General features: G+C 44.2%; 1 protein-coding gene across 1 annotated transcript in view; it reads right to left on the minus strand.

The window, feature by feature from the left end:
- LOC146443123 (uncharacterized) overlaps positions 1-12989 on the minus strand; it is a 28543-nt gene extending 15554 nt beyond the window's left edge. The window contains exon 1 of the mRNA XM_085079961.1: positions 12421-12989. Coding sequence (XP_084936087.1) covers positions 12421-12867 — 447 coding nt within the window. The 5' untranslated portion in view covers positions 12868-12989. The remainder of the gene's footprint in view (positions 1-12420) is intronic.
- Positions 12990-13465: the final 476 nt, after the last annotated feature.

Genomic DNA, 13465 nt, shown 5'->3' on the forward strand with positions numbered 1-13465 from the left:
TGTTTGCCAAACAACAACAATAAAAATTTCTTTAGCAGAAAGAGACATGATTTCAGGCATGGAATGGTATGCGTGTGTTTTGGGACAAAAAGGAAAAGATTGAAATTACAAAATACACAATCAGGTCTCTGTGTTGCTCTTGTTCAAACCATGCTGACCTTGGGAGGAACAGGAGAGGAAGGAGGATCAGGACAGGTTTTGATCACCTCCCAAAAGTTGCCTCACTTCCAGTTTTCCAGCATTAAGAAAGTTTCTCTTCCCCTCTCGCCTCTGCCTCCTGCTGGCCATGCTCTCTGGCTGTGATTTCTTGGGTGACAGGCTGGGTTGGGGTCTCACACCCTCTGTATTTACTTCTCAGCCTGTCCAGGAGTCCACCAGACTGCTCATTGTGCTTGAACCAGCTGCACTGGATCTAAAGCCGTAAGCAAAACCAGCTCACAGAGCTCATCAGTCCAAAAATCTACATTATTTGTTTGTTTTGGAGGGGGTGGGAAGGAAGTGGGGGAGCAGCATCCTCCAGATCCCACATCTAGCATTTCTTGTTATACATTACACAGGCATTTCAAAAGCCAGGTTAAGTTTTACAACAGCACATGCACTTTAGGGAGAAACATTAAGAAATAAAAAATGAAAGGCAGGCTCAGAGGAGAGGAAGGCAAGAAGTGTGGAAAAGGACCGAGGGGCCAGACCCACATCCTGTGACAGCTGTCAGAGCAGAGAGGAAAATCACAGTGACACTGTATTTTAGGGAAAAACTCATAATGAAAAACCCATCAGATCAGATTAGACTTCTTCCCTCCAATGCCTTGGTGCATCTTGAAGAGCAGCATGGTTTCTTTAAATAACCTATGTGTTTTACATGGCTCTGCATGTTGGGGGAGAGTTCAGGGTGTGCAAAAGCACTGGGCTCAAATAGTCCCCCTCTCGTGCTGGAGAATGGGCGTTCATGCATGGCAAGTGACCACCCTTCCTGCTCCCACCTCCAGCACAGCGGGATGGGTGGAGTCCACCAGAAGCCCCTCAGCATTTCCCTCTGTAAAAGGGAGGAGTGGCAACACATCTCTGGTTACAAGCCCATATGGTGAGGAGACATCACCTCGGCGTGTCAGTGTCAACTGCTGACATGATCATAGCTTTGTCTGCCACCCAAAGTCTCCTAGAAACAGCATGCTGGGCTCCAGATGCTTCTTTATGTCTGAATATTTGCATTCCTCCCTCTTGGGGTTTAAAACTAACGAGGCTTTGCAATTAGCTTCACTAGAGCTGTTCCTTCTCTCTGTCCTTGCAACACATGCTGAGCCTCTGACATGAAAAGGCTCAGCGTTTGCACATTGGAGGGCAATACAATAACCAGCTCACTCAATCCACACTTTCCTACTTATCTGCATGTTCTTCAGAGCAGGTCAAAGTGTGAGTTCGTACCCTGCCAGGCCTGAGAGGCTAATCCCAGGATATTCCACTGGGGTGGTGTTTATTTTATTACTTCAGATGGCAATCAGGGCTGCTAATGAAGAGACACAGGGTGAGGAGAGAGGGAGAGCTGCTGACAGGGGGCCAGTGGAATGCCCCTTCCTCTTCCCACATCCCTGCTCTCCCTTCCTCCACACCTCTGCCACTGCAACACCACTGATTTCCAAGTCTTCCATCTCAGTCCCCTGCAGACAGTACCAGTTTCTTGTTATTTTTTAAGTTTTATTGACAAATAATGCCTTTAACCAGGCAGGTCTAAAGGAGATATTGTGCGTGTTCTCTACATGTGCAATTCTGCTGATTTTGTTGGAAAATCAAGCTCCTTCCTGTTCCTGGTAACATTTGTTCTTTGGCTGAGAAATTATGGCTGGAGGGAATGGAAACAATAGGATTCAATGAGCATTTGCTTCCAGGGGGTTTCTTGCCAATGCAATTCCACAAGCAAAACTAACAATAATGAAAAATGACGTAAGTGTTAATATTATCTCTGAGAAGAAGTTAAATTGCACAAGCCTGGGGAGCTAAAAGAATGGTTTAATTAAAATCTACTTGTGTCTGCTTTCCTCCCTATGTGTATGAGCAAAGCCCTCCAGGAAAATCCTCCTACAAGAAAGACAAATCCCTCTGAAAACTGGAGAATTCCCCAAAAACTTATAGCCAGAAAAATAAGGACAAGCAGTTGCTTAAGGCCACTGGCTTCAGTCAGAGCCCAAGTCACTGGTTTCAGTCCCTGCTGTCCCTGCAGCTGTGCTGGGGCAGAAGCAGCACTATGGGCTGTTATTGTGACTTTAAGAGAGAATCTTGTTGGCACAAAAATTCTCTTCTTCTCCCTATACATTTACCTGTATCTATCATCTCATGGCCATTTTTGGACCTGAAATACTTTTTTCACCACTCTAAATTGCATGTGAACAGATTCCATCCTACTAGTAAGATTTTTCTGCCAATGGATGGTGACTCAGCATAAGTAATTTTCCTTAACTGCTTCAGTTCATTGTTTGAGTTTCCTGAGAGCTGATTCTGCCACTCTTCCCTTGCAGATATTGTGCATGATTTCAGACCAGAGTACCTCAAGGTCTGGGGCTTGATTTCACACGCTTTTCTGTTAAACAAAGTTATAATACCAGATGAGGAACTGCTGAATTCTTGTGCAATGAAAACAAACTTGTCTTGAAATTATGTGGTTGCAACATTAGAAATGATTTATGTGATTGTATTTGGCTGAAACATGAAAAATCTATTCTAGTGGGGTTTTTTAAATTTTTCATTTACAAATGTCATAATTTTTGAAAGCTGCAAAGCGTGGAAGTTTGTTTATAACGGGAATTGTATGGTAGCAGCATAATGAATATTAGATGCTTCTGTCAAAGGGTCATATATGATTGAATAACAGGAGAGAAATTGGAAGAAAACTGTCCAGAGAATGGAGAAAAACACAACATGAAGGACTGAAGCTCACTCGGGTTTTGAAGCTGAGTAGAAGGAAGCAGAACTGAAACTGATTTTTGCTTAAGGCATATTTGCTTTTAATGTCTAGGAGGTCACATACCCACTCAGTATTGGGACAGTGAGTACCAGCAAGTCTTGGGATGTTAAAGGAGTGCTCTGTAAAGGTCTGGCAGGTCTGCAGAGGAAGGTGGAAGCAGACAGAAGAGCTTTGGGACAGATTTGTGGAACCAGAAGAATTTCGCTTAATATTAGGGAAGAACCTTCCCACAGAGACATCCAAAGAAGCTGAACACACGTTACTGTGGTCCTCGGGGAACAGGGCAAATTTTTGCTCACACAAATGAATATAAGTCAGGAAAATGCTCTACTCTAGTGAGAGATGGACCTCATCCAATGCAGGTGTTGATGCAGTTGAGTGCTCTTCCTAGTGAAGACAACACTCAGTCATTAAGAATTTGTACCAGTCATCTGAAGTCTCATTGAGCTGCAACTTGGAGAGCAAATTCACGTTGCACTTAATTACTTTTTCTTTTTTCCCTGAAAGGTTCTAGATCATGCAGCTTGGCTGTGGAAGATTTAGATCTACCACTGACACAAGGTCCTGCACTATTACTACTTTTCATTGCCCAGTTTTAGTTAGCAGGGGTTGGTTCCTGCACATGCCAAGTGAAGGGCTCAGGCTGCTCACCAGCAAGACATATCTGTCCAAATTTCACTTTAGGTACCTAAAAATTAATTTAATCTTTTGGCATCCAGCCACTGTTTTCATAAGACAAAAATTCTGTCGGCAAACAGGTCAGTAAGACCCTTTTATTAATGCCCTTCTTTAGATCTGAAATTGCAGAGCAAGGAACACATGGTTTATGGCATGTGGGACTAAATATCATTCAGCAACTCCCACCCACTGAATGATTTGTTATCTCTGTTATATGCCTGTGCTTAGCTTCTCTTCTTGGAGCCAGTGAGACAGCAGGGCTTTGTGTGAGTACAGGTGAGAGGACAGTCCTGTCCCCTGAGAAGGCCTTTTCTTCTAGCCACAACATCTGTCTGCTTCATGTCAGGGCAGGAAAGCTAAGGGTCCCTTCTGCTAGTGCTAGTTACAAAAAAAGCATTAATTTAAACAGAGCAGCTGGAAAACCCTGACTCCTGGTGTGTGGAAAAGAGGGTGACAGAATAGAGCCCTATTCTACATTCCAAATGTATAGCTGCTCCCAAATTACAGCAGCCTGCCATTGTTCCCAGGGGTGTTCAGCCTACGTGTGGAGTCCTTAGCCAACACAAACCTCCATGTGGAATGTTCTGAAGCGAAGCTAAAACAACAGCATTTTGCATCTGATATTCTGAAATCGATGACAATCTCCATTGGGATGGACCCACTACATCAAACCTTGGGCCTGGCTGTGCCCAGTTGTTTCATTAGGGGAACTAATGGCCCAGATGATTTGGGGTTTTGCCACTGCTGCCATATTATTTGTGGTCTTAATGTTTCCATTAAAATAATCAAGAAATTAGACCTTTCTTCTTATGGCTTAGACAGTACTTTCCTAAAGCTCAGTATTCAAGTGTGTTGTCTGTGAAGAGGCTGAATGCTCCTCTCATTGCAGAGCTGGACTGCCAAGCCATGGCCTTTCAGATCAATACTTTGTGTTTACACCCAGCCCCAGTGCATTAGGTATAACAATATCTGTGGGTACAACTGTCTTCCAACCATGGCTATGAAACAAATAAAAGCAGAAGCAAAGATAAGCACTGTCATGCCAGAAGTATGTGGTGCCACAGGGAGTGGACTCTGAGGGACCCAAAATAGCTATGCTGCAGTCTATTATATCTGGATATAATGACGTATCTATAATGATACACATAGTATGCATATATATTAATATATATAAAAAGAAGATTTATTAAGTATTGGATTTCTTGAGCTCTGTGTCTCTAGGCCAATATAAGGTTAGGTTCATCTAAGAGTTGATCTTTATTCACAGGCAGAGTTCTCAACATCCTACTGACTGATGAGTAGTTTGGTGCTGGATCAGGCTCCTTAGGTACAGAACTTCTTAGGTTACTAAAACTAACCCCAAACTAAGAATATTGTGGAGAATATTGTTCCAGAAGTCCAGGTAGATGAGATCAGTGGCTCTTCTTATGTCCACTGATGCCACCACTCCACCAAAGAAGACCACTTCTATGGCCCCTTAGTCTGGCACAGCTTGCCCTTGGTGAAGGTGTATCAACCTTTCCCTCCTGCTGTTGCTGCTGGAAAGGGGTGGCCATGGCTGTACCAGATGGGAAGACTGCTCAGCAGCCAGCCCTGGATCAGTAAGAATGCACAATATTGACAAAGTTTGCTTTATCAACAACAAAACAGCAGAGCTGAGATGTGTCAAGTCATAAATAACTCATCATGGGGAAAGTGTGCACCGTCTGGGCAGGGAGCCACAGCATTCATCCTTAGATACGCATTCAAATCAGTCCCATTAGTGTCATATTCTTCTGTAATTACTCCATTGATTCAAACTGTATCTTATCTCCCCCCCAAGAGCTGTGAACACCCTTTAATTTACTGAAAGGCAGGAGGAAGGAGAATGTTACCATAACATTCACACTGTGTTCAGAGCAAGGCTATGGAGAACATGCAAACAGGACATGAGCACCTATGGAGGCTGAACAGTACCAATTCTGCAGGTGCTGGAGTGAGCAAAAGCCACAAACTGAATGCTAATGGGATGGCAGTGTTTAATCACACAGCAGCATCCCAGGACCCTCATGCTCACCCTAAGAGTAGAAGGGGTATGAACTCTTCACTGACCCTGGGCTGTTCTGTGTTGGTGATGAAACCCAAAACCTGTCGAGTTTCATGCAGTCTCCAATTTCCTAGAGGAGGTTTCAAACTGCTCCTGTTACAATATCTTGTTTTCAGAAGTGCCTTTAATGAAACTTCACAAATTCTCCTTAATCCCGTTTAAATGGGGGTCTCGTGACTTCCAAGAACTCCCTGAAAGCTCCACTTTTTCTATGATTATTGTTGGCACAGAGGAGGTTCATTACTCCAAAGAATGATGTTGGAATAGGTTTCAGGGTGGCAGAGAGCATGAAGGAAGCTCTTAGGCTGTCCCTCATCACTCTGCTATACAGGAGATGTTGTAGAACAGCAGCTGAAATGCAGCTGCAGAACCTCTCTGCAATAAACAACCCAGCTGATGCAAGCTGAGGAAGGAAGAGGTAAGAAATAGATTTAGAAAAGGCAAAAAGAAGAGCTTATTGTCAAATAGAGGAAACTGCACCATTTTGGTTGGGGTCAGCTAAAGCAATGCCATGTGAAAGGTGAAAGGGGAGTTGTTGGATGGGGAATCCAGCAGGCAGGACAAGGGTGGCAGTGCTCACAGGTCTGTGCAGAAATGTGCCAACCTAGGGACAGCACAGTCCAGGACAGGACACAGCATCTCTTTGACCAGAGCCTGCTGCTTCTACCACGAGGTTGGATTTTATTTTGCATATGTTCAGGCCATGGAAGAAAATTAGCTGTGCGTTGGCCAGGATGAAAGGCTCTGTGCTGCCTTTACCTCTGCGTTTGTGTGGGAGTGGAGAGCAAAGAAAAAATGTAATGAGAAAGTCTGGTTTCACTTAGGTGCTGTTTATGTTGAGAGTCAAGAACTGCCAGCCCACACACACTCTCCCCAGACAGCTGCCAACTATAGAGTCAAGATTAAGAGGGAGAGATGAAGGGAAACATTACAGTAGCATGCTCTAGTAAGAGATTTTGGTCATAGAGAACAAGGAAATAGAGAGGGAAAAAAATAAAGAATCCTGTCCAAAGACTCTCTCAAGCCTCTCAGAGGGCGCTGGCCAAATCACCAGGGCCATAATCTGAATTTGCCAAAGCATTAAAATATAAATGTAATTTGTGTAAATGACACTGTTTTATTTGAGATGCTAAGCTCCTGCAGATGTCAGAGGAGCTGGAGGGTGTTAATGCTCCTCTGGCAACCACAGCCTGTGGTGAGCATCCAGCCTGAGCATTTTGAAGAGATGGGGTTTACCCTCTGGGTTTAATTTGATTAAGTTAAAGCAAATTTGCACCAGAGTCAGACTGAGGAAAATGAATTTTTTCCTTCTTGTGCTGGATAAAAGACTATCCCTGTGTAATGTCCCACTGATGAAATAATCACAAATATCTTCTGCTGAGGGATGGAGTGAAGCCTTTGCCAAGGTAAGCAAAAGGACAGATTAAGCAGCTGCCATTCAACAAGTAATGATGTTCATTTCCTGCTAGTTTTTAGCTGCTCATCAAAATACTTTACAACTCCCAAAGCATGCTCGAAACACTTCCTGCAGCAGTCAGACCCTCAGGCCCACAGAGTCATCCAGCACCTGAGGGGGGTTTGAACACAACCACTCTCAGCTGTTTTCCCAGGAGAGCGTGAGAATGCTGGAATCCTCACCAGCATTGTGTCCCTAGGAGTTGGTACTGCAAAACCATGAGTATGAGTGAGTTTGACTGTGAAAAGTCCCATTATTTTCAGTGGACTTTTATTATATTGCATGTATTTATGGAGTTTACCTACAAGGTATAATTTCAGTGTAAGACTTCACTTAGGCCACTACAGGTGTGTTTCCTCCATCTCAACTCTCCTCATCTCTTGCAGTCCTGTATCTCCACTCAGAGAGCACTTTCCCCTCCTGTAAATGTGTGACACATCCTTACCAGGCTCTGGTTTACTATCTTAACACTCAGATCAGTTCTGAGCCCTAGTTTGTTAAAGTTGTGAGTCAACATGGTATCAACAGCCTGTCTATTATATCCAGAGTCTTGAAAATAGTTTCACTGTGTCAAATCCACTGTTTGGCTTCTCTAGCCAAGGCACTAATCTAGCTATCAGAAAGGTGCAGGTGAAAAACAAAGCTACACATTCAAGGTTTCAAAGTAGCTATGAGATCCTCTAAAGGCTTCTATGTTCCCTGAAAGTATGACTGGCACTTTATCTAGGAAACTGCAGGTTTCCTAGAGACCAATATCTGTGAGGCTCCCCAGGAGCAATGAGAAGCTTCATCCAACGTATCATTCCTGTGATCTCTCATTTAAGGTCTCAGCTTCTGATTTTCTGGTGGTTCAAACAGCTTGAAAGGGAAGAAATTATTCCATGATGCATTGGATGATGTTTGGGTTTCCTTTGTTTTGGAAAATAAACCAATCTGAATTGTGAAGGTCAACAGAGTTCAAGTCAGGTGAGTGATATTGCAAGTAGAAAGGGTCACTGATATGCTTTTGTCAACATGAAACATTCATTGGAGTCATAGCACAGTTGTTGGTTCAGAACAATGAGGATTCTTCTAAGTCTCCACCCCAGAGTTTATCAGTTGCTGCAACTGTACTTGGAAATAAAACATGAGAAAATTTTTCATGTTGTAGCTGAGGTTGAAAGACCAGGCAAGCAAGTTCCTGTCTTTAGTTCTGGCAGCTTTGATTTATGGCCTTGTAAAAGCTGATAAAGACTCTCCAGGCAGCACACAAAACACAGGAGAATTAATTCTTTGCACATCAGAATAGGACAAACATGCAAGACATCAAGTACTTCATTGACATTTAATCATGCTTTATTACTGAGGCAATCTCTAAATATTAAAATTATGGTTATTGGTTATTTACAAGCATATTGCTACCATGGTAATTGTGACCAAACAACTCTAACTCAATCTCTTTCGTAATTATTTTCAAATCTAATTTTTGTTTGGATCATGTTTATATCAGATTTAAGGTTGGCTCCATCTGGAGCAGATGCAGTCTTCTCATAAAAGGAATAATTGATCAAATTCTGGATTTGGTTACATGCATCCAGCTTTATTGTAATCCAAAATATGTGACTACGTATCCCAGGAGAGAGGGTCAGCTGGAAGATCTCCTTAATTAGTAAATTATGTGTTCAAATTAGAATTGTATGCTGCTATAACTAAAAAGTGGACTGATGCTCTGCTTGAAAAGGATTATGCTGGCAGGTAGACAGCAGATCTCTTGAAGCTGGAATTTCTCAGTGCATTTGTCCTTAGCTCCTTGATGATGTAATATTAATAATGAAAGATACAAAATACAATGAGTGTTTTTCCTGACATTACTTCAGATTTTGTTGAAGACTTTGATGCAAGAACATGAATTAAAGGTCTCCTGTGTGGGACTGTGAGATTCCTGTGTTGACATAGAATGTTTGCCTTTGCCACTTAGCAGCCATATGTTATTTTGATTCATAGATTTCACGGTGATTGCATAGGAAATAGGACAAATTCTCTCTGTTTTGTAGCTAGAGAAACTGAGATACAAAGGGAAATTCAGATATGACAAGAAGGATGGAAATCTCTGTCTTCTCCATTGGGCCTCACTGCTCCTTTAGCAATGTCTGGATATTATTATTTTAGCACAGGCATGAGCTCTGCTTTGAGACTGAAATGCCTCCAGCCCCTGTTCTCCATCAGCCCTGTGCTTTCTCCTCTCCTTTCCTCTCCACTCCCCTCACCAAGGCCACCCACACCCTGCTCAAGAGACCCTGTGCTTCTCTTTCTCTCCTTCTGGACCATATTTTCCCTGAGTCCTTTTCCTTAGATGTGCACCAGATGTCCTGTGTGCCTCCCACCACCTTTTCCCTCCATCTTCTTCGTTCCTCTCACACCAGGAGCTCTGTGTGGTCCCCAGCCCATCACATGCCATGACCATGACCCCTCTTTCTTCCCCACTCCCTGCTGCAGTCCCATTGCTAGGACCCTCTTCTTCCTCTCCATATTTACCATGGTTCCTCCCCAGCTGTGGCAGCAAGTCCAAACCTCCCAGTATCTTCACATGCCACATTTTCATCCTGAACCCACCAGAGTCAGTCCACATCCTGCTTTCCTTCTTCCACCCACTGCACTCCTGCTTCCAACCAGTGCATCACAGAGCCTTCACAAATAGTCCTATTTTTCTATATTTTTACAACTGTTTGATCTCTCTTTACCTGGAAAGGCAATCATTGAGTGTATTAGTATTTTAAAACTGGTTGAGCTGATGGGCAGAGCTGAGGGAGGACACTGTTTTGCTGTATGATGCCAAGAGCTGCCTCTAAGCAAGTCTCTGAAGTGCAGAGTCTCACAAAAAAGCTGAACATACTCAGACACCACGACTCCGGGGATCTCCTGTTTCTCTCCAATTTGCCACCAAAATCATCTCAGCCCATTGGCTGCAGAGTGCCCTGATAGCCTGGGATTGATGACATGCAACATTTGGGCTGTGTGTGCCATGGGGAGAGAAGTCTCCTCATGTGTGAGACTTCACAAGTGTCACCAACCAGACCTTGGCAGGAAGGTCTCAGTGGTGAGGGGCAACAGAAAGCTCAATTCCTGCCCTGACAAGGAGTTTCCTTGCAGATCTCCCCAGTGACAAGAAATCATCAAGGCACTTAGAAGAAGTTCAGCAGGAACTTCAGGGCAGGAACACACATCATCCTGATGGATGTCTTTTTGTAGCTTGTTCTTAAAAAATCCCTAAGATCAGTAATGGAGGACTTGAAGTGGTGTCTTGATTGAATAAATTTGAATCACCCAGATTGTCCAGAGGGATTGGGCCCATTCCTGACTTCTTCTCTGATTGCAGATTCATACAAATTTTAATCTTAAATTGGACCATGTGTACTCCTAGAGAAACCCCTGGCACAGGTCAGCCAGCAGAATCCATGCTCCACCACAGCAAAGGCACGGAGTATTGTTGGATTGCTACAGTCACAACCCTTCAGCATTATCTGTTTCAACACTACAGGCCTGTGGAGGTTTGGGATCTCTGTGCCCAACATAAGGAACCTCTTCTGCTACAGTGAACACTCACAGCTTGAGAGAGTTGTTGGCTCTCTCAAGTGAGAGTGACTTTGACAGCACGGAGAGGAGCAGCAGGTGAGCAAAGGCAGGGTGGAGTGGTTGGAAGGGAGCAGGTAGGAGCAGACAGGGGGGAGAAATTGTCACAAAATCATTGTAAAGCCAAGAGCACCAAAGGTTGTCTCAGAGACAGCAAAGAGATGCCTCATGCTTATAAGCTGCATGGATGCATCAAAATCCAGACATCACACAATCACAGAACCATTGACTGGAAGGAGTCTCCTGAGGTCTCTTTTCCAACCTCCTGCTCAAAGAAAGATGGCTGCCAAGGGTGCATGAAGTCAGCCCTGGCTGTGTCCAGCCAAGCCTTGTAATCCTCCCAGCACAGCATTCCCAACACACTTCTGTGGGACCTCCTCCCTTGCTCCCTTTCCAGGTGAGAAAGTCTTTCTTAATGTCCAAACTGAACATCCCAAGCCAAAAAAAAAAAAAAAAAAAAAAGCAAGTGAAACCACAGAAATGTGCTGGTGAGCAGGACCTTGATACCATCTGGTTTGGCTCCTTGAATGTCAGCAGGACTAAATATACTCACTCCATCCCCAGATACTGGCCAGCTAGCTCTTCTTCAGAATCCAGAGCACCTCCATAGTCAGCTTTCCCTTCTACAGATTATTGCTCAAGGGCAGCTCCATTTTTTCCTTATATTCTACATGGGAGCTGTGGTTGATGGCAACAGGACTGAGGGGCTCTACAGAGCCCCCAGCTCTGGTAATCACAGCATAACCCACTTGGAAACTCTGATTCTGGTAAGTTTCTTAATTCCAGCAAATTTATCTTATATTAAACCTTTTTCTAGCACTTGTTCTACAAGAAGGGCAGATAACTGCCAAACACAGTATTACCTGACTATGAAGGGGAAGCAAACAGCAGCACTCTGAATATACATGATTTGGCAGGGAAACTGGGAGAGGAATGGACTAAACAAAACTGTGGTATAAAAAAGTTGAGCCACACATGTGGCTTCTATTCCTCAGTGTTTATCGTGGGAAAAAAAAGCCTGTGATCTCCAGTTACCTAGCCAAGAGAAAATGAGAAGAGCACTATTTGTCCATTATTATTTATTATGTTAGTACTAACAGTGGCAAAATACCCAACTTTGTGATCTTGTTAAAGCAAGAATAAATTGAATTCACCAAGACTGCACTCAACTGCACCTTACCATTGCCTCCAAGCACACACAAGCTAAAAATTAAGACAGAAAAAGGATTCTGCAGCCACTGGTGACACAGCCTTGAGGCATCTGGCTGAGGTGGCAAAAATACAGCATTCACTCAAGTCAGAGGGTAAAAATGATGCCTGTTAATTTCAAGGGATTTTGGGTCAGATCCAAAATAAGTGAAGATCAACAAAAGATAGGAAGACAACTGATCGAAACATGCTGCAAAAGTGCCTGGTATTATTACAAACATCCCCTAAGGCTTCTGATAACAGTGTGGGAAAGCTATAGCTGCCATATAGCATTATTTTAGTAAGAACAGCCATTAGTCCCTTCCTGACTGCATGCCAATCGTTACAAGATAAATGCTCCCGTGGATTTTTTTCTACCCTTCTTACACTTTGTAAAAGCAAGCCAGTTTTCTTACCTTGTTGCACAGTGACTTCTAGAGAACTCACCTTTGGCACATGGATGATGGATGGCCTGGGGATATGAGTACAGAGTGCAATAACATCCTGGCTCAGCTCTTTAGCAGCAAACACTGATGACTCGGTGGTAGCAGGCACTGCCTGAGCAGCAGTGTGATTGCTGGAGCTGCTGCTTGCACGGCTCTGTTTTTCAGAGCATTTTCTGGCTTTGAACATCTCCTCGCTGTCCCTCTCCCCTCCGTGCTCAATGCTGCTGGCTGTCACAGCGGATGGCTGCAGGCACACTGCTGAGGCTGCCTCTGTCTTCTCCTCCTCCATGGACACAGGGTTTGTGTTGGGCTGCTCAAACGGAGTGTTTTCGTGTGTGTTTCCAAAGCAGGTGAGCAGGGCTGAGCAAGGGAAAGGATGCATCTTGGATGACAGGTTATCGGATCCGCTTAGCCTGCTTTCCACATCCGCATAATCAACAGGCTGCATTCACATCCAGAAGAGAGCCCAAAATGAGAGTCCTGGCATGACGGCATTCCAGCCTTCCTAGGAGAGAGCACCCCTTTGCTGCTGTCAGGAACATTCAGAACTGGGGTACTACACCTCCTGCTCTGTCCTCCACCAAACTCAGCCCACTATCTCCTCACTGCTGCCCACTCCTGCTGTCTGCGAGGCAAAGAGGTGCAGGCACAATAAAAACGTTTGCAACCTTTGCATGCTCTTGCTGGGAGCTGTCAGCAGCTGAACAAAGCCCTCACAATAGCCCCATAGCCCCGGCAGGCTACGGTTACAGGAGAGGACACTCCAGCACCCGGCGGTCCTCAATCAATAGTGCCGCAGCCTCAAGTTACCTGGCGAAGGAGGCAAAAAGATAATGTAGCCCGAGCTCTGCGGCCATAACAGCATCAACACTGTATCAGTGTCATCATAACAATAGCAAAACTGGCTCTGGTTACGCTGCTCGGCTGTTTATTAGGGGTAAACCCCCAAATCATTCATCTGTCCCTGACTTGGATCAAAAATGTTCTTCCAAGCACTGGCTGGGCTGTTCATCATTAAGATGGAAAAATGAGCATCTGCTTTGGTC

This window comes from Lichenostomus cassidix, chromosome 1Aa, assembly GCF_008360975.1.
Source record: "Lichenostomus cassidix isolate B80296 chromosome 1Aa, HeHo_3.0, whole genome shotgun sequence".
NCBI classification, from domain to species: Eukaryota; Metazoa; Chordata; class Aves; order Passeriformes; family Meliphagidae; genus Lichenostomus; species Lichenostomus cassidix.